This window comes from Megalobrama amblycephala, linkage group LG19 (assembly GCF_018812025.1).
Source record: "Megalobrama amblycephala isolate DHTTF-2021 linkage group LG19, ASM1881202v1, whole genome shotgun sequence".
NCBI classification, from domain to species: Eukaryota; Metazoa; Chordata; class Actinopteri; order Cypriniformes; family Xenocyprididae; genus Megalobrama; species Megalobrama amblycephala.
The window spans coordinates 13,879,586-13,906,066 of record NC_063062.1 but is presented as its reverse complement, the minus strand read 5'-3'; the positions used below and the strand labels follow the sequence as shown (position 1 = coordinate 13,906,066).

The window sequence follows — 26,481 nt, the reverse complement described above, 5'->3', positions numbered from 1 at the left end:
TTGTTTTATTTGATTACGTTTTTAGTTTACAGTCTTGCTAATATAAGACATGAAAAAAGACAGTGTCAAACTTTATGTAATGTCAAGGGGTTTTTCATGACAGTTCAGTCTTTAATTGTCATGCAACACATGGGGTAAATTGTCACAATGCAATCTGCCATTAAACAGCCTATTAGAGGCTTTTTTTCCCCCATAAAAATAAAGCATATAAAAAAGTTTAAATAAAAACAAAACATAAAATGGTACTTTGAAAGAAACAAAAAACTGTTAAAACATTTGTGTAACTGGACTTGGACTCGATAGTTAAAGGGTTAGTTCACCCAAAAATGTAAATTCTGTCATTAATTACTCACCCTCATGTCGTTTCACACCTGTAAGACCTTTGTTCATCTTAAGATATTTTTGATGAAATCCAATGGCTCAGTGAGGCCTGCATTGCCAGAAAGACAATTAACACTTTCAATGCCCAGAAAGCTACTAAAGACATATTTAAAACAGTTCATGTGACTACAGTGGTTCAAACTTAATGTTATGAAGCGATGAGAATACTTTTTGTGCGCCAAAAAAACAAAATAACGACTTTATTCAACAATATCTAGTGATGGATGATTTCAAAACACTGCTTCATGAAGCTTTACGAATCTTTTGTTTCGAATCAGTGGTTCAGAGCGTGTATCAAACTGCCAAAGTCAGCTGATTTCAGTAAACAAGGCTTCCTTATATCATAACTGTTTCGAAATTTCAATGGTTCACCACTGGGGGGCGTGACTTTGGCAGTTTGATACACGCTCCGAACCACTGAATCGAAACAAAAGATTCGTAAAGCTTCTAAGCTTCATGAAGCAGTGTTTTCAAATCGCCCATCACTAGATATTGTTGAATAAAGTCGTTATTTTGTTTTTTTGGTGCACAAAAAGTATTCTCGTCGCTTCATAACATTAAGGTTGAACCACTGTAGTCACATGAGCTGTTTTAAATATGTTTTTAGTAGCTTTCTGGGCACTGAAAGTGTTAATTGTCTTGCTTGCATTAGAGGCCTCACTGAGCCTTCGGATTTCATCAAAAATATCTTAATTTGTGTTCAGAAGATGATCAAAGGTCTTATGGGAGTGGAACGACATGAGGGTGAGTAATTAATGAAGAATTTAAATTTTTGGGTGAACCCTTTAAATATCGCTTTTGTGACAATGTCCTTGTGTAGATAGATTTCAATAAATAATTAAAATGCTATTAAAATAAACTTAAAATTGTTCATGTAGACAATAATTTCTTATATTTCCTTTTGATTTTCTAAAACTAAAAATTAAATAAAAGATAACAACATTAAACTAACATTATATACAGTATAGAGAGAGTTTATTTTTATTATAACAAACATAACAAAGTAAATATCTTAAATAGAAGGACCTTCAAATATTGTCTTGGACAAAGGCGGACTTGGGGTCAAAAGTTTGAAAACCACTGCTCTACACTCATGTAACACTAGAGGGCGCACTGTACCCATGCATTTTTGAATGATTGACTATAATGTTAATGTTTACCAAATATTCACTAATTATCAGAGCATAGCATGGAGTGTGGCTCTTACAGCCCATAATTTCTTTGTTGTTGAACATAACTTCATTGTCCTTACTGGAAATTTCATTTGAAGAAGGACATGTTGTGGTTGGCTTTGTCACATTTGGTTCTGTCTTTTAACTTTTCCTCATCTTCCTTTTTTTTTTTACTTATTCATTCTCTTATTATCTCACCGCTAATCTTATTACAATTGCTGATACTAAATTTGGAAAGTCTGTAATACAAATATCAGTTAGAGGAAAAACTTTGACACATAGGAAACCTGTTTTTATGAGAACTTCCTCACATGCATTACAGTGAGATAAAAACTCATGTGTTGCACTAGAAGAGCGGCAGGAAAAAATTTCACAGACAAACCGCAGACAGACAAAGATGTGGAAGTACATGTCAAACTTAAGATGTGCAAACGACACACACAAGATGAGTTGTGCAATCACCAGGGGATGTTATTGCCCTCCCAATCTAAAAGTGTTCCACTGTCTTTCTCGGTAATGCTTGTGATGACTTTCATCATACCGCTGATGCTCTCAGCTGTCGTCAGGTAAGCCTGAGGGTGCCATGAGAAAAAATGACAAATGTGAGAATGCCAAAGAAAGTAAACCACTGAGATGAATATAAAAACACATTTGGAAACTATTACCTGTGGGCCTCCCATTTCGGTCTGGACCCATCCTGGATGGAGTGCCATAACTAGAATGCCATCTTTTTTAAAATCCTCCGCCAAGCAGCGAGTTAACATGTTCAGTGCAGCCTGAAGTCAAGACACAGTCATGATGTAGTAGTTTTAATAGTGATTTAAGAGTAAAATAAAGTCTGTGGTTAACGTTACTTGAAAAAACGTTCACATTTTGTTGACTATAGCCTTGCTGTACCTTGCTGACCCGATAGGGGTACATTGGAGACCTGGAGAAATTCTCAGGGCATCTGGTGATGGATGACAGCAGTGTGGACACATTGATGATAGCCGACCTACTGCAAGACATGCTTGTCTGATGAGGAAACTGAGCTGCAGCCTTGCACAGGAGCGGATGGAAATTCTGAAAACAAATTAGTTTTCATAGCAAAACTTTATTTTCATACTCAATATTTTGTCTTGTTTTCCAGTAAAAAAATCTAAAACATTCTTAAAGTGCCCCTATTATGCTTTTTCGTATATTACCTTTCATGTAGGGTGTAATATAGCTGTATGTGAATGTAAAAGGTCTGTAAAGTTTTAAAGATCAAAGTTATTGTCTCCTAAAAGAAAGAAAAAGCTCTGAACTGCCGAAACAAGTCGTCAGCAATTCTAGTCTCACTTCCTGTTACATACCACCGACGTAAAAATGTAATACATTTGCATAATGCTAGCCACAAATAACGTCTGCTTTGACCTGCCCTCAAACACTGTAGCTCAGCGCTGGAAGAGTTTGGTTTGTGTTGTCAGCATATTGGGAAAATGCTGTTTTCTGCGAATCCACTTTGCATGCACTTCAAATGGAGAAGGACTCATGCTGGAATTGATCAAGTGTTGAGGGAAGCTTCCAGAGTTGAAATTCAGATATGGTATGAGGCATTTTGTTTCCAAACACACGCTATAAGTGGTAGACCAATCGCAACAGCTGGGCCAGCTGGGCCATCTGACCAATCAGAGCAGAGGAAGCTTGCGGAAAGGAGGTGTTTAAAGAGATTAAATCTTTGAATGAACCGTTTGAGAAATAAGGTGATGTGCAATGTATAATATGAGAAAATTAGTGTTTTTTGACCTTGGATGAATGTAAACCTATAGCAGGAGACATCCAAAACAAAATTAGGAACCTTTAAAGGTGCCCTAGATTATGTTTTTAAAAGATGTAATATAAGTCTAAGGTGTCCCCTGAATGTGTCTGTGAAGTTTCAGCTCAAAATACCCCATAGATTTTTTTTTAATTAATTTTTTTAACTGCCTATTTTGGGGCATCATTATAAACGCGCCGATTTTATGCTGCGGCCCCTTTAAATCCCGTGCTCTCCACCCACGGAGCTCGTGCTTGCCTTGAACAGCATAAACAAAGTTCACACAGCTAATATAACCCTCAAAATGGATCTTTACAATGTGTTCGTCATGCATGCGGTATGCATGCGTCGGATTATGTGAGTATTGTATACTGTTATATTGTTTACTTCTGATTTTGAATGAGTTTGATAGTGCTCCGTGGCTAATGGGTAATGCTACACTGTTGGAGAGATTTATAAAGAATGAAGTTGTGTTTATGAATTATACAGACTGCAAGTGTTTAAAAATGAAAATAGCGACGGCTCTTGTCTCTGTGAATACAGTAAGAAACAATGGTAACTTTAACCACATATTAACAGTACATTAGCAACATGCTAACGAAACATTTAGAAAGACAGTTTACAAATATCACTAAAAATATCATGATATCATGGATCATGTCAGTTATTATTGCTCCATCTGCCATTTTTCGCTATTGTTCTTGCTTGCTTACCTAGTCTGATGATTCAGCTGTGCACATCCAGACGTTAATACTGGCTGCCCTTGTGTAATGCATTGAACACGGGCTGGCATATGCAAATATTGGGGGCGTACATATTAATGATCCCGACTGTTACGTAACAGTCGGTGTTATGTTGAGATTCGCCTGTTCTTCGGAGGTCTTTTAAACAAATGAGATTTATATAAGGAGGAAACAATGGTGTTTGAGACTCACTGTATGTCATTTCCATGTACTGAACTCTTGTTATTTAACTATGCCAAGATAAATTCAATTTTTCATTCGAGGGCACCTTTAAATAGCATAATAGGGACACTTTTAAATAAGGATAGATTTATTTGAGAAGCAAAATGACTTAGACATAAAGGGCCCTATCATACACCCAGAGCAATGCGACGCAAATGTTTTTTGCTAGTTTCAGCCTGACGCAGGTATCTTTTTCACATTCTGCGCCCACATTGTTTAAATAGCAAATGCACTCGTGGCCATCTGTTTGCCCATGGGCGTGCTGGTCTGAAAACGAGGTGTGTTCAGGAGCATTGTTGGCGTGTTGCTATTTTGAGGCAACTGAAAACGACTGTGCTATTGACCAACAAAAACCTGGTCCAAAGTCAATGGTGCAGTATTTATTTTGTTATTGAAAGGGCGTGTTAGTAATATGCGCCTACTGTATAGGCGGGTGCACAACGTGCATACATTCTGCTTGTTACGTACACAGGGATGAGCAGCAGCACGCAAACATGCCAAATATTAAAAAATGTATTAAACTGACTCGTAAGGTTGAGAGTGTCTATACATTTCACCATGTAAATAGCAATCCGCCATGGCGCAAGCACACCTGGCATTTAAAGGGAATGGAAGATTACACCCTGATTGGTTTATTGCACATAACGGCCAAAACACACCCATGACTCATTAAGAGACTAGGTACAAGCCTTTTGGACTATGTGCCTGTTGCGCTGACCATTTTTTCCATACTAACAAAACTAACAAAAGTGGATTCGGACACGCCCTAAGCGCTCCTGCGCAATGCGCTTCAGACCATGCGCTTAGATTGTAAAAATAGGGCCCCAAGTCTATTTTTATGAAAAATAATGTTCAAATTTATGAGTTTACGCTCAAAACAAGAAAAAGTGGGGTAAAAAAAATTCAAATTCAAAGGAAAAACAAGATTATTTCTCTTACCCCATAGACAGATATTTTTCTTGTTTTGAGCATAAACTTAAATCATTTATCAAAATCAAGTAAGATAATTTTCCTTCTCAAGTAAACATCTTTATATATGTATTTTTAGATATTTGTGATGAAAAACAAGACAAATATACTAAGTAAGAAAATCATTTGTCGCAGTGTTGAAGGTTCACCCACTTTTGCGATGAGCATGGGTCCTACAACATTAGTCGTGTACACGTCCACCATCTCCTGTTTTCCTGTCTCTGCTAGAGATCCTGGGATATTCACACCGGCATTGTTGATGATCACGTTCAGGCCTCTGCCATTTAGCCTGGCTTCCACCAGTTTTGAGGCCTCTGTGATACTAGTTACACTATCAGTGTCTTTTGAAAAATTAGGTAGAACAACATTATATTAGCTTACTATGAGACAATGACTGTCCTAATGAACTGAACCATGAATCAACCATGAAATTACAGCAATGTCCATTATTTCATTATGAATCTCTTACCCAGTTGGACAACCGTGATCACATCCTGGTGCTTCTGAGCTAGTTCCTGGAGTTCCTGGAAGACAAGATAAACGTGCTTCTCAGGAACTTTTTAGGAATATACATCTTCATAAACTGACAAATTCACAAATTATGTGTCACAATTCACTTTATATATGCAGGACAGGAACATCTGAGTTACCCAACTCGTTTTAGTGGTACAATGACTCATCTATAGTATGTTGTCTTTGTAAAACTGGAATAGATGGTACAAAGTTCAACAAATATCGAGAATATGTTTTTCAAATAACACACAGTACACTGGCCCTGACTGAATTTAATCAATCAAATCAATGGCATTAATTAAGCTAAAATCTCGACAATATCTATTTTTTTACAGTTTCAGCACCACTTTACTTTAAGGTTTGATTTGTTAACATTAGCATTTGGCATCATCATGAACAGTACATTTACTTATTAATCTAAATGAATTTTTTAACATTTTAAGTTATTGTATATAATCAAAATTATATGAATTAAGTAAATTATATAATTAAGTATAATAATTAAGTTTTATAAATTAACTTTATAAATGAATGTAACTAAAATTAGTTTATATATTATAAACAAACATGAATTAACAATAATTATCATTAACTTACCTAATGAACTAACTCATGTAAACTAATAGAACCTTTCTGTATAGAGTCATCACAGCTTCTTACCTGTGCTCTTGGTCCATTTGGGTCTCTACAACCAGCAAAGATCTGAAGTGGAGACGAGGGTGAATTAACCAACTGGTGAACCAACTCAAGTCCAATTCCACGGTTTGATCCGGTCACCAGAACACTGTCACATATTCTAGATGCCATTATCAGTCAGAGTCTCGTCTGTGACCTACACTCAGTCTACAATGGAAGGCACGTACATGTATGTTAGTGTGTATGTATTGGATGTGTGGGAGTGTTATGGTGGTATGGAGTAATGAATGTTTACCACGTGTCACCGCTTACGCTTCTTAGTCCCTCCCAGGCTACAAAGCCTTCTTCTTCCTGGACAGAGAGAAAACATTTACATTTATTCATTTAGCAGGTGTTTTCATGCAAAGAATCATGCAAATGAGACATGCAGTGTTAAACTGCGATTAACAGGTAACATTTCAGATGTTTTCAGTGTCTCATTATCATTCTGTTACCATACATTAATTGAAATGCAAGGGAAGAAACTGTCTATCTGATTTTCTCTTCTTTAAGTTTGACTCATTTATGGCCAACAACAAAGATACATAGATACATATAGGTTTAGATGCTTTAGATGCTATATTGTTATTAAATCATATTTTATTTCATAAGAATGAATGAATTCAAGAATGCCATCCAGTTTCATTTCCAGCATGAAGTTGTTCTTTAGAACACAAACAGATGTGGAAATACACGTTAAACTGCTAAAGCTGCTCATGTGAACCACACAAGAAATGAGTTGAGTAATCAGTTTTGCCAATCGACTGTCTTTCTTTGAGGCTTGTTATGTCACCTTCAAAATATCTAAACATCCTTAAAACAAGATAAATTAATTGTTAATATTTATATATTAATCTTATTTTAAGCATGAATTTAACAAAATAGTGTGCTTTATCCTTAAAACAATTTTAGAAAATTACTAATGGGGTAAGAAAAAATATAGTCTTATATTTTTATAAAATAAACTAACTTTTTAAAAGTTTAGAGCTAGTAAGATTTATTTTTTATTAGACAGAAATTAATACTTTTATTCAGCAAATACACAATAAATTGACCAAAAGTGACAGTAGAAACATTTATAATGTTACAAAAAAATGTCTCAATGTTTCAAATATGATGCTTTTTAAAACTTACTATTCATCAAAGAATCCTGAAAAAATAATGGTATCTACAAAAATATTGCTTCAGAATATTACCATTTTTACTGTATTTATATAAAATAAATGCAGCCTTGATGAGAATTACAGACTTCTTTCAAAAACTTGCACAATTTGTGAAAGTGAACAGATCTTGTTATACAGAGGTTTATACTGTATATTCACTGAATATGTAAACAATCTGAATAGTGTTTGCATATTGACTAAACATTACATAGTTATCTTAAGGTATTAGTTTTGCACACTTCCACCATCTTTTTCCCTGTTTTTGGATCAAACCAGCATTGTTGATGATCAGATTCAGGCCTTTGTTTCTCAGCTTGACTTTCACCAAAAGTCTTTATAATATTAGTTGGATCAGTGTCTTCTGATAAAATAGAACATTGTTTTATAAGCAATAATATTAGCGACAACACCAAAAGGATACATAATCAACTGCTTATAATAAAATTAATTTAAGGTGGCGTATCAGCCATTAAATTAATAATTATATTTGCTTGTAAATCTTTCACCAAGTTGTGATCATATGCTGAGTTAGTTGCATTTTAGGAGAAGTATGTATGTCTGCATAAATTGTACATGATTTGCACATGTGTATCTCGTGTCATGCGTCACAATGCACCCTTTATCAACAGCAGAGCTGCAGAAGCAAAACTAGTTTAAGTGTCACAATGACTTGCTACAATGAAATATGATGCAGATGCAACTGCACGTGTCAGAAATGTTGATAAGATCTTGATATACATCATAGTGCGTCATGCCATTAACGTACTAAAGAAAACTAGTAAAACTAAACAAGGACAAACCTTTAAGGTAAAAGGCGTGCGGATAATTTCGAAAACATTTTTTAAGGCTTTTCCTCTTTTTGTTTCTCCAAAGATTTGCATCGGACCAACTAGTGAACCAACGGGAATAGTGTTTTCCACGCTTTGATCAGAACATTGAAGTTCAGTAAATGTTTAACAAGTGGTGCCGCTTACTCCGTCCCTCCCTGAGTCTACAAAAGCCTTTTCTTCTCAGACTAGCTAGACTAGCTAACAGCTATTTCCAAAACATGCAGGTTCCATCAATGTAATGCCACTGTTATGCTGACAAGTCAGTATTTTAGTCTTGTTTTACAGTAAAAATGTCCACACATCCTTAAAACATGATAAATTTACTTCAAAGGCAAAATTGTGTAGGATGATACAACATGTTTTCAAAGATTATTTCTTGATTTTTTAAGCATTTTAACAAATGAAGAATTAATAACTCACCCTGATGTCGTTCCAATCTTTTGTTCATTTTCAGAACACAAATTAAGGTATTTTTGATGAAATCCGACATTTTTTTTATCCCCCATAGAAAGCAACATAATTAACTTACCACATTCAAGGCCCAGAAAAGTAGTAAAGACATTGTGTAAAGTCCACATGACTGTAGTGGTTGAATAAAATTTGTTGAATAAAGTCATTATGTTTTTGCGCACAAAAAGTATTCTTGTTGCTTCATAACATTCAGGGTTGAACAACTGTAGTCACATGGACTATTTTAACAATGTCTTTACAACTTTTCTGGACCTTGAATGTGGTAATTTCATTGCTTTCTATGGGGGATAAAAAAAACTTGGATTTCATCAAAAATACTTTAAAAAAAAATCGTATGGCATTTAATGAAAAAATTGTTTAAAATGTTTACAAAAAGTTAAAGCAGATTTAAGGAACTCAGACTATATTATATATATATATATTTTTTTTTTTTTCTGACAGGACATTCTAATCAGGATGCTGACAATACAGGTGCTGGTCATATAATTAGAATATCATCAAAAAATTGATTTATTTCACTAATTCCATTCAAAGTGAAACTTGTATATTATATTCATTCATTGCACACAGACTGATATATTTCAAATGTTTATTTCTTTTAATTTTGATAATTATAACTGACAACTAAGGAAAATCCCAAATTCAGTATCTCAGAAAATTAGAATATTGTGAAAAGGTTCAATATTGAAGACACCTGGTGCCACACTCTAATCAGCTAATTAACTCAAAACACTTGCAAAGGCCTTTAAATGGTCTCTCAGTCTAGTTGTGTAGGCCACACAATCATAGGGAAGACTGCTGACTTGACAGTTGTCCAAAAGACGACCATTGACACCTTGCACAAGGAGGGCAAGACACAAAAGGTCATTGCAAAAGAGGCTGGCTGTTCACAGAGCTCTGTGTCTAAGCACATTAATAGAGAGGTGAAGGGAAGGAAAAGATTGGTAGAAAAAAAGTGTACAAGCGATAGGGATAACTGCACCCTGGAAAGGATTGTGAAACAAAACCCATTCAAAAATGTGGGGGAGATTCACAAAGAGTGGACTGCAGCTGGAGTCAGTGCTTCAAGAACCACTACGCACAGACGTATGCAAGACATGGGTTTCAGCTGTCCAGCATGTCCACTCTTGAACAACAGACAGCGTCAGAAGCGTCTCACCTGGGCTAAAGACAAAAAGGACTGGACTGCTGCTGAGTGGTCCAAAGTTATGTTCTCTGATGAAAGTAAATTTTGCATTTCCTTTGGAAATCAGGGTCCCAGAGTCTAGAGGAAGAGAGGAGAGGCACACAATCCATGTTGCTTGAGGTCCAGTGTAAAGTTTCCACAGTCAGTGATGGTTTGGGGTGCCATGTCATCTGCTGGTGTTGGTCCACTGTGTTTTCTGAGGTCCAAGGTCAACGCAGCCGTATACCAGGAAGTTTTAGAGCACTTCATGCTTCCTGCTGCTGACCAACTTTATGGAGATGCAGATTTCATTTTCCAACAGGACTTGGCACCTGCACAAAGTGCCAAAGCTACCAGTACCTGGTTTAAGGACCATGGCATCCCTGTTCTTAATTGGCCAGCAAACTCGCCTGACCTTAACCCCATAGAAAATCTATGGGGTATTGTGAAGAGGAAGATGCGATATGCCAGACCCAACAATACAGAAGAGCTGAAGGCCACTATCAGAGCAACCTGGGCTCTCATAACACCTGAGCAGTGCCACAGACTGATTGACTCCATGCCACGCCGCATTGCTGCAGTAATTCAGGCAAAAGAAGCCCCAACTAAGTATTGAGTGCTGTACATGCTCATACTTTTCATGTTCATACTTTTCAGTTGGCCAAGATTTCTAAAAATCCTTTCTTTGTATTGGTCTTAAGTAATAATCTAATTTTCTGAGATACTGAATTTGGGATTTTCCTTAGCCGTCAGTTATAATCATCAAAATGAAAAGAAATAAACATTTGAAATATATCAGTCTGTGTGTAATGAATCAATATAATATACAAGTTTCACTTTTTGAATGGAATTAGTGAAATAAATCAACTTTTTGATGATATTCTAATTATATGACCAGCACCTGTATATTGCAGAAGTAAATAAAATTAGACATTATGGCCACTAGGTGGCACAACATAATTACTTATGTCACCAGGGTAAAAAAAAAGGTTAAAAAACATTGCCTGAATGAACAATTGTCTGTGTAAAATAATATGGAACTGAGTAAACTTTCTTTAAACATTTTTTTTTTCAAGTTCAAGGTCATCTGACTGATCTTTTATCACACACAAACAAAAAAGAGACACAAAACAGACTATAACTGCCCCATACTCACTCTCATACCTGTTCACAAGCACTCACAACAGAGGAAAACACAAAACAGCCCGTCCTCTCAAACTAGGACAAAGAGCAGCTGATACAGACACGTAACCATGGTGACCAGGTGACGTCTCACATTCCAGCTTGAGCTCTCAGATTTCAGATGGGAGGCCAGTGGCCAATATTCATGTACCTCCATCATACTGACTTAAACGATGCCAGTCTGGGAAGGTGGCAAGGACTTATTGACCAGAAAGCCAAAAAATAATTCAAAACCGCTGTAGAGAGGAATATAGTAAATCGATCCTACATGTTCAGGCCATGCACAGGTGGGCATCCTTAAATTTCCTGCAGCAAACACGCATATGTCATGACTAGATAGCGATTCCCTGTCTCTTGGCCTGTTCGTATGAGTTGTGTGACAGTACAGAGGGCATGAGCCTCAAGCTAGAGGCCAATCATACCACGCCAGGAATTCTTTTTTTTCTTTAAGCTAAAGCCTGTGGAATGCTGGGTAGGCAGCTGAGAGGCTGACGGCTGGCGGCTTGGGTCTGGTAACCTGCTGAGGGATGTGGGAGAGCCAGGGGAATGTAGAGTCCTCAAAGTGGAGTGTACCAGCTAGTCTGGCAGCATTCCTTACACATAAATGCACACACACCTCGAAAACCCACACAAACATTCCACGTTTCTTTCCTCACAACCTGTACGTCCGAGCGTATCTTTGGTGCGTGAACAGTTTTAGCAGTACTGAGTGTCCCTGTATTAAAAATATCACCAGCCTCGTACCTCATCAAACATTAATGAAAGCTGGTCTATACTTACTACGTCATTTCCATGTTTGGAGCGCCACGAAAGACTTCATGTTCCCATCATGCTGTGTTGGGAATCTAAACAGAGAACAATAAATGATGCTCAAATGGCACACTTTAAGCAAATATCCTTCAATATATATATATATATATATATATATATATATATATATACACACACACACACACACACACAGTACTGGGTAGTAACTGATTACATGTAATATGCATTTATAGATTATATTATGTTTTTAAATACTCGTAATCACACTACAGTTACTTTTTTATTGATTACATGATTATATGATATTCTCACAGTGGCAGTAAATTTTGATTGCTTTTATTCTTAAATTATTTAGTTTAATTTGAATTATTTTAATTATAATTTTAATTTTTATTACTTAAAGTCCCCCTGTAGTCAATAATTGTATCCCTTAAAACTCATCTTTGACCACCAAAATGACATATTTAAATGTTTTTTTCCTTTGAAAAAAAATGTCTTCATGCCTTAAAATATCTTGAATGTAACTCTACACACTTGCTTCATTTAGTTACATGGATCTATGAATATGCTAATTAGCCCCGCCTCCACTCATTCGCACAAGCTCAGAGATCCACTCGGTCAACTTACTGAGGTAAACGCTGCACAATGGTATCACTTTTTACTATGCCGGACACATAACGGTAATTAATATGATCAGCCTTTTGCTTGCACGTTATCAAACAACTAATGATGTGTTGCTACTGTTACACAAACCATGTTCCCGTTCATCATCTCAGAGACGGCTGCCTTCTAAAAATTAGCATCCTTACAAACGCTTTGAACAACTTAGAACGTCAGTGGAGATATACATCATAATATACAAACCCGATACCAAAAAAGTTGGGACACTGTACAAATTGTGAATAAAAAAGGAATGCAATAATTTACAAATCTCATAAACTTATATTTTATTCACAATAGAATATAGATAACATATCAAATGTTGAAAGTGAGACATTTTGAAATGTCATGCCAAATATTGGCTCATTTTGGATTTCATGAGAGCTACACATTCCAAAAAAGTTGGGACAGGTAGCAATAAGAGGCCGGAAAAGTTAAATGTACATATAAGGAACAGCTGGAGGACCAATTTGCAACTTATTAGGTCAATTGGTAACATGATTGGGTATAAAAAGAGCCTCTCAGAGTGGCAGTGTCTCTCAGAAGTCAAGATGGGCAGAGGATCACCAATTCCCCCAATGCTGCGGCGAAAAATAGTGGAGCAATATCAGACAGGAGTTTCTCAGAGAAAAATTGCAAAGAGTTTGAAGTTATCATCATCTACAGTGCATAATATCATCCAAAGATTCAGAGAATCTGGAACAATCTCTGTGCGTAAGGGTCAAGGCCGGAAAACCATACTGGATGCCTGTGATCTTCGGGCCCTTAGACGGCACTGCATCACATACAGGAATGCTACTGTAATGGAAATCACAACATGGGCTCAGGAATACTTCCAGAAAACATTGTCGGTGAACACAATCCACCGTGCCATTCGCCGCTGCCGGCTAAAACTCTATAGGTCAAAAAAGAAGCCATATCTAAACATGATCCAGAAGCGTAGGCGTTTTCTCTGGGCCAATGCTCATTTAAAATGGACTGTGGCAAAGTGGAAAACTGTTCTGTGGTCAGATGAATCAAAATTTGATGTTGTTTTTTGGAAAACTGGGACGCCATGTCATCGGACTAAAGAGGACAAGGACAACCCAAGTTGTTATCAGCGCTCAGTTCAGAAGCCTGCATCTCTGATGGTATGGGGTTGCATGAGTGCGTGTGGCATGGGCAGCTTACACATCTGGAAAGGCACCATCAATGCTGAAAGGTATATCCAAGTTCTAGAACAACATATTCTCCCATCCAGACGTCGTCTCTTTCAGGGAAGACCTTGCATTTTCCAACATGACAATGCCAGATCACATACTGCATCAATTACAATATCATGGCTGCATAGAAGAAGGATCCAGGTACTGAAATGGCCAGCCTGCAGTCCAGATCTTTCACCCATAGAAAACATTTGGTGCATCATAAAGAGGAAGATGCGACAAAGAAGACCTAAGACAGTTGAGCAACTAGAAGCCTGTATTAGACAAGAATGGGACAACATTCCTATTCCTAAACTTGAGCAACTTGTCTCCTCAGTCCCCAGACGTTTGCAGACTGTTATAAAAAGAAGAGGGGATGCCACACAGTGGTAAACATGGCCTTGTCCCAACTTTTTTGAGATGTGTTGATGCCATGAAATTTAAAATGAACTTATTTTTCCCTTAAAATGATACATTTTCTCAGTTTGAACATTTGATATGTCATCTATGTTGTATTAATAAATTATTGAAATTTGAAACTTCCACACTGCATTCTGTTTTTATCCACAATTTGTACAGTGTCCCAACTTTTTTGGAATCGGGTTTGTACATCATATACCCACTATATTGCTAAATCTACTATTTTTGATATCAACAGAAAAATACACCAAGATAACCTAGCTTTTCTTGAGACTCCCCTGTTTCAGATTCAGAGCGGTCAATATGCTAATATGCTGGCACGTTGACTTGATTGGTTACTAAGTAGCTTGTGACCCAAGAAACGCCAGCGATTTCAAACCTTCTTTAGATCATTATAGTTTTAAAGAGAAAATACTCAGCAATGGTGTTGAATTGCACATGGTTTGTCTTAAAGCAAATTAAAAACACCACAGAGACATACAAACATTAAAAACTTGATTTTCACCACATGGGGACTTTAATAGCTTTTCATTAAACTCACAAACCCAGTCTGAGAATACACTGACGTGATATAATATTTAATGCACTTCATGTTGTTGATCATAATTTTTTTTTTTTCGCATTGTATTTCTACGTCAATATGGTACAAGATTATCCTATTCAAATTAATGTGATAAAGGAGTTAGGTCAGAAGTAAACGAAAAGTAATCCAAAAATAGTCAGATTATATAACCTTCAATGTGCAGTGTAATAGATTACATTACTAATTTGATTAATTTGATGCTGCCGTTGTAGTTATACTGACTGTATTTGTGCCACATCAATGTCAATCTGTTTTCTATGAATATTTCTGCCTGTCCATATAATGTGTTGATTGTCATCCAAACATGTTACACACCTTGCACAGAGAATCAGAATGAAGGTCATGATCCCTTTAAGTTTCTTTGACAACTGATTCAACCTCTAAACCTCTAAAAAATGACCACTTTTATAGTTCTGTAAATTATTTGAATTATTTTTTTTACAACATTCATTACAACAAAACTTCAAATATATCTTTAATTACTACTAATGATTCTTGGTTCATCAGACTTAACCGAAAAATGATTTGTAGTTCATTTGGAGTTTAATGACACCTCTGAACGGTTTACTGACTGAATGAGTCAGATTCAATACTGTTTAATCTTTGTACTCATTAAACAGAACCATTTCATAAGACTTATTTGTTCATGAAATGGATACCGCGGCTCATGCTGTTATTGTATATAGAGATGCACACAAAGTTGTCCCGGTTACATTTTAAATTAAAATGTACATTTTAAAAAATGGAATTTTTAAATTGACTTTAGTCACATTTGCGACCATTTTAGTTGCAAGCTAGAACGCTATTTTGAACAATTTCACCAGGTGTTAGTTGCTTTTAGAACTCGTCACATGTCCAAGGTCACACCATCTACACTACTGTTCAAAAGTTTCGGTCGGTAAGTATCTTTTGCACACCAAAGTTACATTTATTTGATCAAAAATACAGTAAAACAGTAACATTGTGAAATATTACTACTATATATATTTTTTTTTCTTTTTTCTTTTTTTTTTTCTACTTGAATATATTTTAAAATGTAATTTATTCTTGTGACCGCACAGCTGAACTTTCAGCATCATTACTCCAGTCTTCAGTGTCACATGATCCTTCAGAAATCATTCTAATATGCTGATTTGCTGCTCAAGAAACATTTCTTCTTATTATCTACGGTGAAAACAGTCGTGCATTGACTCTTTGTAATTGAAATGATCATTCTGTTTGAACACACTCTCAAGTAGACGAAAGGGATGTAAACACCTGAGTTGAATAATTCAGTGCGTGGTCAGAGAACAAAAAATACTTGTGATTCCAGACAGGTATGATCGGCATGTTTGTTCATTCTGCTGACATGACTGAGGTATGAGACATCTATGTAATTTCATGTGAGAGGGCGAGTAAGATCTATTCTGTTAGGAGGCTACTTTTTCATATAAAAGTCACTTATCTAAACCGACTGGTTATATCCAGCTTAAAATGACTCTCAAGGACATAATTTGTACTGCATATCTTTATATTCTTGTAGATGGTGCCTGCTTCATTTGAGATCAAGTAAACTGTGAGCCATTCGCTGACAGATTACAGGAAATTAGTAAATCATCTGCCACATTCTCTCTCTCTCTCTCTCTCTCTCTCAAAAACAAAAAACAAAACAGGTCATGATGACAACAATTTCTGATAATTCAAGTGCAGTTTCACCTCTTATTTCCTCGATTATATGAGGCCCGATGAAGAGCAGAGGTGGGAGTATTACATATCTTATCAGCTTGTACTAACCAGACCTCTCCTGAATAGCTCACATTCTTAAGCATCCATCACCTAAGCAACTACAAACTTAAATAGTGATGTTGTTTTAGAAACTAATACTCAGTGGATGAGTATAATGAACCCATTCATCTGTTTAAACAGTAAACCCCAGGTTTACCACCTGAGTCTCTGTATTTTGAAGCCCCCATCACCTCCACCTCTGTCCTTCTGCGACGCGTAATACGTGTCTTCCTGTGGTGATATACGATTACAGTGAGTCATTTTAGAAAGGTTGACTAACTCTAAACTGCTTCTCAAGTTTCTGCTTCTCATGCGAAACGTCACTCCACAGACCTCGAGCCTCAGCAGGTACTTATCTAACAAACATCTGGTTTGACAGGTTAAATACTTTAAGTATGAGTACATGCATGAACCAGAGGAGATAACTTTACCTACTTGGTCAGGTGTCAAAGATATTTTAAAAATTCTCCAGACATTTCATGTCCCCAAGAATAATCAAATGTAAAAGAGTTTAAAAATGTTGTCTGAAGACTGTCCAAAACACCCCCTTTTCAAATACTTCATGGGTCAGCTGAGTCACCAATACACATGTACTCAAACTTTATTTCTATGCTATATTCCAGGAAATTGTTGGGTCTAGACCAAATGCAGAGTAGATCAAAGTACTGACCGTTGCGATGAGCAACCAGGATTATCATCTCCCTCCACATTCCGGCATTCTTCTGCTTTCCATCATCATCTGAGCTGGAGAGAGGCCCGTGGAGAGGGTGTGCGGAGCAGAGACTGGACACACAACAAGGAAAACATAAGAAAGGGAAGATTTAATTAAGACCAGTGGCTGAAACAGACTAAAGGGAAAAAGATTTGGGGGGGGGGGGCAAATGTCAGATTTTTGTACACAAATGGCTTTATGATAATTTTGGTATAATGGTATAAAATCATTTACTGAGAGAACAGACAGCGGTTTTCAACCAGGGGGCCAGGACCTATAGGGGGCCTCAGCAGACTTCCAACGGGACAGCAGGATGACTACCAATTATTTAAATTAAAGTTAGAATTATTATTTAAATGAAAGTTAGAATTAATACAATTAATATTAATATTATTAATAATAAATTAAAATGATTTTGGGAAATCTTTTTTTCTATTAACTTTTGTTTCTGTTTTGTTTTCCCATTTCTATATTTCTATATATATATATATATATATATATATATATATATATATATATATATATATATATATATATATATATATAAAGAGAGAGAGAGATACAGAAGATACAGTGGTACTTGCATCAAAGTTGTCCTAAAACCTTCTTCTTAGTACAATTTTGATGAACTTTTTTCCACTTCAAATGTTGACTACTGTATATATATATATATATATATATATATATAATATATATATATATATCACATATATGAAGACTTCAGATGCAAAAGCCTCTAAGTGCCATCTGAAATTTTCTTATAAAATGAGCATTTTTATCAAGCTTCTATGTTTATGTTCAGTTACTTCACTTTAATGGCAATGAAAAAGACCTATTTATGAAATTACTGAACATAAACATACGAGCTTGATAAAAATGCTCATTTCACAAGAAAATTTCAGATGGCACTTAGAGGCTATTGCATCTGAAGTCTTCATATACATATATATATGAAGTTGTCACAGTGTCAAATTTTTTATTTTTGCTATTTGTTCCATGTTTCCTAATTATTTTACTTCATTTACAGCTTATTATAAGTTAAGTCAGGTTTCATTGTGACAGCTTACCTCATAAAGAGGGACAACATGGCCCATGACTGAATCATGATTTTACAAAAGGTGTTTAATATTTCTTTTATGTGCTAATATAGAAATTGACTCAAAAAACCTACCCTGAGAAATATTCGCTGGCGTACGAAATGTGACAACTAGCCCCAGTCTCCCCTAAGGTCCATGATTTCCAATGCAATGGAAAGACACCATGCATCTGGCAAGAAACCACAAAACAAACCTGATATTTTTAAACCTGAGGATCTGGAGAATGGAAATTTTGCTGAACCTTCTCTTATTGGTCATGACGTCATTTAATGTTGTTTATTATTATCTTTTAACACTATGAGTTCACTGAGTCATGAGGAATTTTTATATCCCACCCTGAGGGGTCAAGTCAAAGGAACATTAGGCTTACATGTGACAATTACGCACGGCCACGCCTTCTAACGGCGGTCCGCTTGACGTCAGTGTTATTGAAAGCCGCAAGCTCCGCCCACCCCCGGGCGAACCGCTCTAACAAATCAGTCCGTGCCTGTGAAGCAGTACTGCGGATCGCGACTGTCAGTTCACTCATGCTGCGCACACGATCTCTGGCTGCTGACTCCAGTATCTAGGGGCACTCTAGTGCGATACTGCCCGTGGGAATATACATACCGCAAACATGTCACGGCATCACAGGACGCCGTTGAAAAACGAGGAGAGTGTGGTGGAGGTGAAGAGTAAAGTAAGTGCATCCCATAAATGTTGCATTAGGCTGCGTTTGACAGCGTGCGTATGTAAACACTGCTGTTTACGCAGCCCTCCACGGGGTAATTGGAGGGTTTTCAATCCGGCGCATCAGGGTAGGGGTTTGTGTACTAATCCATCCATAGAGAGAAACGCTGATGGTGCTGTATGTGTCAGACTACGAGGCGCGAGACGAGCGCGTTTGGCTGGGATCATTATGACAGCAGGTCTCTCTGTTCGGTTCGTGTGATGTGATATGCGGTTCTGGTGCAGTGTGAAGGACCCTACTAATATACAGACGTGCGCAATGAGGCGATTGGGCCCTGTTGATTGATTATGCATGTTACACACCAATAACGAAGAACCGAATCCCGCAGTCCAAGAAGAATCAGGTCGTAATGATGCATTTGAGAGGCAAATTAGCAGAGCTGTGTACTACATAAACTCGATAAGACGCTTGTTCAGGGTATTGACCCAAGATAGATTCGCCTGTTTTTCTTCAATTAAAATAAGCAGGTATTAATAAGCAATAAAACAATTTGTTTGTTTGGAATTCAGCTGGCACGAGGCCACAGGTAATCATAACCTTGCTGATGTTGAGTGCTACAGCACGATATTGCTCTATAAATATTTAAATATCTAACGTTTCAGACAATTATTAACCGGTTAATTTGTGTATTTCTTCTCTGCTGGTGAAAATTGTTCCTATAAAGAAGCCAAAACATCAAGCTTTGAGTGTCGCCAAGCAACACACACTAAAAGCCGAACTGGATCGATGTTTACGAGTGGAGCGGAGCGTCAAAGCGTTCTGTCAAATCTGCCGGCTCCAGATCAAATTCGGATTTTTCATTTTGTGATGCATCCGTGAACAGTGAAATGATAATATCTTTAGGGCTGCCTCATAATAGTCGACCAAACGTTAGTCGATGAGAAGAGGCTTGGTTCAGTTGGTTGACCAAATATTAATTGACGGGGGAAAAAAAACTTGATAAACGATAAATGTGAAAAATTATTAGGGTGAAAATTTAGCGGGGGAAAGATTTTTAGTTGATTTTGCTTATTTTAAATCATTTAAATGGTTATTTCACCCCAAAATAAAAATTCTGTCATTAATTACTCACCCTCATCTCGTTCCACACCCGTTCAGAACACAAATTAGTAGGGCTGTGTAAAAAATATCGATTTCTCGATTTTAATCGATTCTCATTTTTACAAACCGATCTCGATTCTTAAATCCCAAGAATCTGTTTTCGGTTGATGAATGAACAGAATAGCACGCCTCCGATCCAATAAATCACAATAATCTTTGTGCTTTGTTACTTTTGATATGAAGCAAAGTCTCAGATTTCAAATGACATCCATCTTATTATGAGATTAAAAACATAAATACCGTTTTGGCACTGTTTAATGTGGCGTGACAGATCGCTTTAGCGCCTCAGTTAAAGAGAAGCGGCAGCACGAGCGCATGTGAACATCCTCTCCTCCGCTTTCATACCAGTTACAGCGTGAAATATACATCTGAAGGTATGTTAAAAGATACTACTGTATCAACTTACTGAAATCCGTATCATGTCTTGTGTAATCGCTTAATCAGTGTTTCAACCTCGGAAAAACATCAATAAAAAAGCTTGTAAACAATGTCACGTAACGTCACATTTACCTCAAAAAAACATATTCAGTGACCATAAACTCATTAGTCAGCTAGAAAAGTGTACTCTAGAAAGCAGCATTCTGATAAATATAGCTATGCACTGTTTTACGTTATGTTCTTCAATATTTAATGCATGTTTGAATAAATCGGTTATGACAGCCACGATTTAAATGTTTATATTTCAAAAATGAATTGGAGTAGAAATATGATTATGTAAAATTTCTAAACTTTATTTATAATAAAATCATCGAGTGTAATTTAAAGGTGCCATACAACGTCTTTTTAAAAGATGTAATATAAGTCTAAGGTGTCCCCTGAACGTGTCTGTGAAGTTTAAGCTCAAAATACCCCATAGATTTTTTTAATAAATTTTTTTAACTGCCTATTTTGAGCCATAATTATATATGCACCGATTCAGTGTGCGGCCCCTTTAAATCTCGCGCTCCCCTGCCCCCGAGCTCTTGACTATAATACAGTGCATAAACAAAGTTCACACAGCTAATATAACCCTCAAAATGGATCTTTACAAAGTGTTCATCATTCATGCTGCATGCAAGCATCGATTCCTGTGAGTATAGTATTTATTTGGATGTTTAAATTTGATTCTGAATGAGTTTGATGGTGCTCCGTGGCTAACGGCTAATGCTACACTGTTGGAGAGATTTATAAAGAATGAAGTTGTGTTTTTGAATTATACAGTCTGCAAGTGTTTAAAAATGAAAATAGCGACGGCTCTTGTCTCCGTGAATACAGTAATAAACAATGGTAACTTTAACCACATTTAACAGTACATTAGCAAAATGCTAACGAAACATTTAGAAAGACAATTTACAAATATCACTAAAAATATCATGATATCATGTCAGTTATTATTGCTTCATCTGCCATTTTTCGCTATTGTTCTTGCTTGATTACCTAGTCTGAAGATTTAGCTGTGCACATCCAGATGTTTTGCCCTTGTGTAATGCCTTGAACATGAGCTGGCATATGCAAATATTGGGGGCATGCATATTAATGATCCCGACTGTTACGTAACAGTCGGTGTTATGTTGAGATTCGCCTGTTTTTCGGAGGTCTTTTAAATAAATGAGATTTACACAAGAAGGAGGAAACAATGGTGTTTGAGACTAATTTCCATGTACTGAACTCTTGTTATTCATCTATGCCGAGGTAAATTAAATTTTTCATTCGATGGCACTTTTAAGTGTTTGTATATAAATAAGTTAATTTAACCTTCAGTATTATTATAGTAGTACCAAATGACTCCCATGTTTAGTTTACAGCATTAGTTGAGATTTTTTTTCCTCTAGAAAATTTGCCATGTACTGTAACTGAAATACTACATCCAAAATAATCTATCAAATAGAATGGAATCGTAATCGAATGGAATCGAATCGAAAGCACGTGAATAGGAATCGAAGCGAATCGTGAAAATTGTGTCAATACCCATCCCTACAAATTAGGATATTTTTGATGAAATCCGAGAGGTATATGACTCGTCCATAGACAGCAATATAATCAACACTTTCAAGGTCCATAGAGGTACTAAAGACATCATAAAACCGTCGATTTTTGTGACTACAGTGGTTCAACCTCAGTTTGATTAAGCGACAAGAATACTTTTTGTGCACAAACAAAACAACAAAAATAACGACTTTATTCAACAATATCTTCTCTTCTGTGTCACTCTCATACGTTGTTTACATCCAGCACTTCCAGGTTCTACATCAGAATGCCGACTCGTTATTGGCCGGCTCCTGCGTCAGCATCACACGCATGCGTCGTGCTGCTCATGTGATCAGCTTTGGCCAATACTGAGCCGGCATTCAGACGTAAACACTGAAGCCTTCACTACTTACTGCATTATGGATAATGACAGGGAAGAGAAGAGATTGTTGAATAAAGTCATTATTTTCATTTTGTTTTTGTGCACAAAAAGTATTCTTGTCGCTCCATACAATTAAGGTTGAACCACTGTAGTCACGTCGACTGTTTTAACAACGTCTTTAGTACCTTTCTGTGTTGATTATTTTGCTGTCTATGAACGAGTCATATACCTCTCGGATTTCATCAAAAATATCCTAATTTGTGTTCTGAAGATGAACGAAGGTCTTACGGGTATGGAACGACATGAGGGTGAGGAATTACAGACAGAATTTTCATTTTAGGGTGAACTAACCCTTAAAGTCATCTTGTGGCCCCTTTGGAAGTTTACTGAGGCCCCCTAGTGGGCCCCGGCCCCTAGTTGAGACCCGCTGTTTTAGAAGACCAGCTGTTATTTAATAGTAATTCTCAATTAAAATGTCATTATGATAAACAATGTCTGTTGATATCTCAGGCCATACGGATGTGTAAACAAGCCTCATTTATGGGAGGAAACCATCTTTAGTAGATTACATCTGATGGTGCATGAATGAATATCAACAGGCAACATGAACTACTCTTGTATTGATATTTAAAATATTTCATGTATTGTATTATTTACCTCATGGCCTCTTATTATTACTAAAGACAAAGACCACTTATTGTTGGCCTCTGGTGTATTGGAGTTGTTTGTTGTCAGTGTGCCCAGTATACTTATTGGAAAACCTCGACCACAATCTGCCAAACAGAGTAGGATATGTTTTATTATCCTGCCATCCTTAAGAAATGTTAGGCGGGCAGTGCATAGATGTGTGTGAAAGATGAGAATAGTAAACAGAGGGGCCGTCTAGTAGGATTCCTGGCCTGGATGTAATATAGTGTATTTTTTATTATTATTATTTTCGTCTTAACTGGCTAATTTAATCACTTGAATCCTCCTGCATGAGGTTTTGGTTTTCATAACAGGCAGTGCAATGTGTTTGGTGACACTCTTTTCTTCCTGAGAGGAAATTGGTAGGAATTGTTTTCTTTTCTACTTTTCCAGCTCTTAATGGGATCCTGTCTCATATTATCTATCACTTACTCATTGCAAAGGCATTTTTAGTGAACATTGAGGTTTGTGTTGAACAATTCATAGTGATGTCTTTTTTTCCAAGAGGCCCTTTATTTTTTCATTGGTAAAGTATGACAGGTATGGCCTTTTTATCTGTATTGCTATGGTTACTGTGGTGATCCCACATAACAGCTCAAATTAATGTTTTTTCTGACCTCAATTTGTTGAAAAATAAGATTATTATAGAATAATAGCTAAAATGTCATTTTGGTACAAAGGCAATTATTTCAAAGGTGTTGAAGCTTGTTATAAAGGGGGAGGTGATGGAAATGTTTTCAAGTGGGATGATGAATATATTCAAATATGTTACGCAACGTGTGAGGAAAAGTAAAAATCATTTTATTGCCAATTGGGAGATTAATATTTTACTTCTGTAATCAGAACATATATTTTTGAGGATATTCAACAAGGAAAAAAGTAAGACCCGATTTTATCCATCATGAATTGATTGGACTATGAAAGTAGTAATTTGACAACTTCAACACAATGGTATAAAAAAGAGAAAAGATTAAACAAATTTCAGTCCCTGATCACATCTAAAAGAATTCTGTGCATTTCTATATAGTCAAATTTAACACACCAGCTGCCTGTGAGAAACAATGTCCTTCATTCTTATCTACCACAGAAAAAAGCCTTTGGTTTTATTTTTGTGAATGGGAACATGGCATCTTAAAGAACACACCCCGTGACCTACTGAATGACTCCTTATTCAAAATGAGCTACAATATGACCTTGCGTGTTTTGGACTGGCATTCTCCATCTCCATATGAAAGTTATTCTCAGTGGATAGAGGAGAAAATCTTTGGCCCAGTTGCAATTCCTCCTCATAAACTGAGCAATCTGACAGATTTTGTCCAATATGTTCAGCTGAGCTCTTGAGATGAATTCCCCATCCACTCAAGAGTGTGTGTGTGTGTGGTCTGGAGAAGCTCAGCTTTTTAATGCCATTGTTCTCATCTTTCTCTTTATCTGTAGCACTTGATTAGATTGACCCTCCCTTTGTTCCTCACTGCTCTTTTTTTTACCTTAATGGCTTCCTCAGAGCTGCAAGTGCACATCAAACAAATCTGCAGCTGCAGGAGGAAGTAAAATTGGTACCAAGAACTGACACTGAAAGTGTCTGCATGCCCAAGTCACTCGGTGTGTTCGAACTTACTTTGCGACCGTTAAAAATGTATGTTATATATAGTATGAATGTGGGTAGTATGAATGTAATCCGAACGTACTACATCCGCCATGTTGTCATTATCACATGACCTACCAGTGTCAGTTATGTTGCTTCACCTCCATTCATAAATCCTCTCCCATGGCCTTATGAGATAGTAAAATTGAATGCGCATTTGAGAATCTCACCGGAAGTAGTAGGTAATTCGGGGACTTTTCGCCTATTTTTTTTTTTTTTTTCTCGAATAGTATGAATTCAGACATACTTCTCTGTTGTCATACTGTCTAAGTGGCCATTTACACTAAACCATTTTTGAACTAAATCTTTGTATTAGTGATTGACTGATATTGATTTTTTATAACCGATACCGATACCGATTATTTGCATGTTTATGTACCTGATAACCGATATGCAGAACCGATATTTATTTACTGTTATACTTCTGTTTTTGACAATTATTACAACACAAATGAGCTGAACAAACCATTTTATTTATAACAATCACTCCCTCCTTGCATACAAAAAAACCCTTTATATTTATTAACTAAATAATGGTTATGTAGTAAATCAAATGATTATATAATCTAGGGTGTTTAAACGAGATAATCTTGTCAAAAATTTCATGCAGTGGCCGTGCTTGAGGCTTCCTGTTCATCAACCCATTCAGGTGCTGAGCAATATGAACGAACTTTTTTTTCCGAGACTATATAAAGTTAAGCAGCACTTGTCAGTTGGCATTTTATGATCTAAATTTAATCTAACGTTAAATCATGAAATGCCAACTGACAAAGTGCTGTTTGACTATAACTTAATCAACCGCGATCGCGCATGGAGATAATAAATAATCAATTTCCACAAAGCGGTAGGCTATATTTATATGTGTATTAGTGAAATAATTGTTGTGTAGTAAATGATAATATAATCTAGGGTGTTTAAACAAGATATTCAGTGGCCGTGCTTAAGCCTCCTGATCATCCGTCAGTTGCTAAGCAATATGAACGAACTTTTTCTTCTAGACTAATGGTGAGCAAATACAACAGATCGAGAATTAAATTCAGCGCTTTTATTTTCAACATGCACTCATTCATGTCTGTTTTATTTAATTCATGTAAAGTTACGTCTTTATTGGGGCAGGACATGACGAATTACACTACGTGACTCAATGAGTTCGTCTCAATTGTTTAGAAACAAGCTGCATAAATTAACTATATCAGGAATTTATGTCTCAGATCTAATTTGTGCATGTCTGTTATGTTAAATAAAGTTGATTAATTAAAGCAAACCAAGTAGAACATATACTTTACCTGTGCACTGAGTTGTTGTTGACTGATCTCCTCAGACGCCCGGGCTGCAATGGCGGAAATCTCAAAACGGCCACAAGATGGCGCCGTAAATCGGCAAATCCGATATTACAAAACCGATACCCGATTATGGAAAAATACTTAAATATCGGGAAAAATATCGGTAAACAGATACATCGGTCGATCACTACTTTGTATGCATTTTTGGCTGTTCATTTACATGACAATGGCGTTTTGGGGGCCTGAAAACACAAA

General features: G+C 36.5%; 2 protein-coding genes across 7 annotated transcripts in view; one reads left to right on the top strand and one right to left on the bottom strand.

Moving 5' to 3' along the window:
- Positions 1-1,066: 1,066 nt before the first annotated feature.
- On the bottom strand, positions 1,067-26,248 carry zgc:158868 (uncharacterized protein LOC791147 homolog). 6 transcript variants are annotated; one of them, XM_048168311.1, is made up of 10 exons: positions 26,230-26,248; positions 17,313-17,425; positions 12,044-12,108; positions 6,709-6,764; positions 6,438-6,620; positions 5,734-5,788; positions 5,418-5,605; positions 2,451-2,615; positions 2,219-2,329; positions 1,067-2,125 (listed from the first exon to the last, which is right to left on the bottom strand). In XM_048168311.1, the coding sequence occupies exons 5-10, from the start codon at positions 6,582-6,584 to the stop codon at positions 2,012-2,014; spliced, it is 780 nt and encodes a 259-aa protein (XP_048024268.1). In that variant the 5' UTR covers positions 6,585-6,620; positions 6,709-6,764; positions 12,044-12,108; positions 17,313-17,425; positions 26,230-26,248; the 3' UTR covers positions 1,067-2,011. The 6 variants fall into 6 exon arrangements, with proteins under 6 accessions (XP_048024268.1, XP_048024269.1, XP_048024270.1 ...); XM_048168312.1 differs by lacking the exon at positions 26,230-26,248 and adding an exon at positions 23,269-23,287; XM_048168313.1 differs by lacking the exon at positions 26,230-26,248 and adding an exon at positions 19,484-19,950.
- The window catches only part of pard6a (par-6 family cell polarity regulator alpha), a 36,171-nt gene continuing 28,620 nt past the window's right edge, over positions 18,931-26,481 (top strand). Inside the window, exon 1 of the mRNA XM_048168309.1 lies at positions 18,931-19,130. Within this exon, the coding sequence (XP_048024266.1) occupies positions 19,068-19,130 (63 nt within the window). The 5' untranslated portion in view covers positions 18,931-19,067. The remainder of the gene's footprint in view (positions 19,131-26,481) is intronic.

Excerpts from the sequence above, each read along its gene's own strand:
- zgc:158868 (XM_048168311.1), bottom strand. The coding sequence starts at position 6,584 with ATGGCATCTAGAATATGTGACAGTGTTCTGGTGACCGGATCAAACCGT. Across the intron at positions 2,616-5,417 it reads GACCCATGCTCATCGCAAAA|AATTTCCATCCGCTCCTGTG; the intron begins GTGGGTGAACCT and ends ATTTGTTTTCAG. Across the intron at positions 2,330-2,450 it reads ACCCCTATCGGGTCAGCAAG|GCTGCACTGAACATGTTAAC; the intron begins GTACAGCAAGGC and ends TCTTGACTTCAG.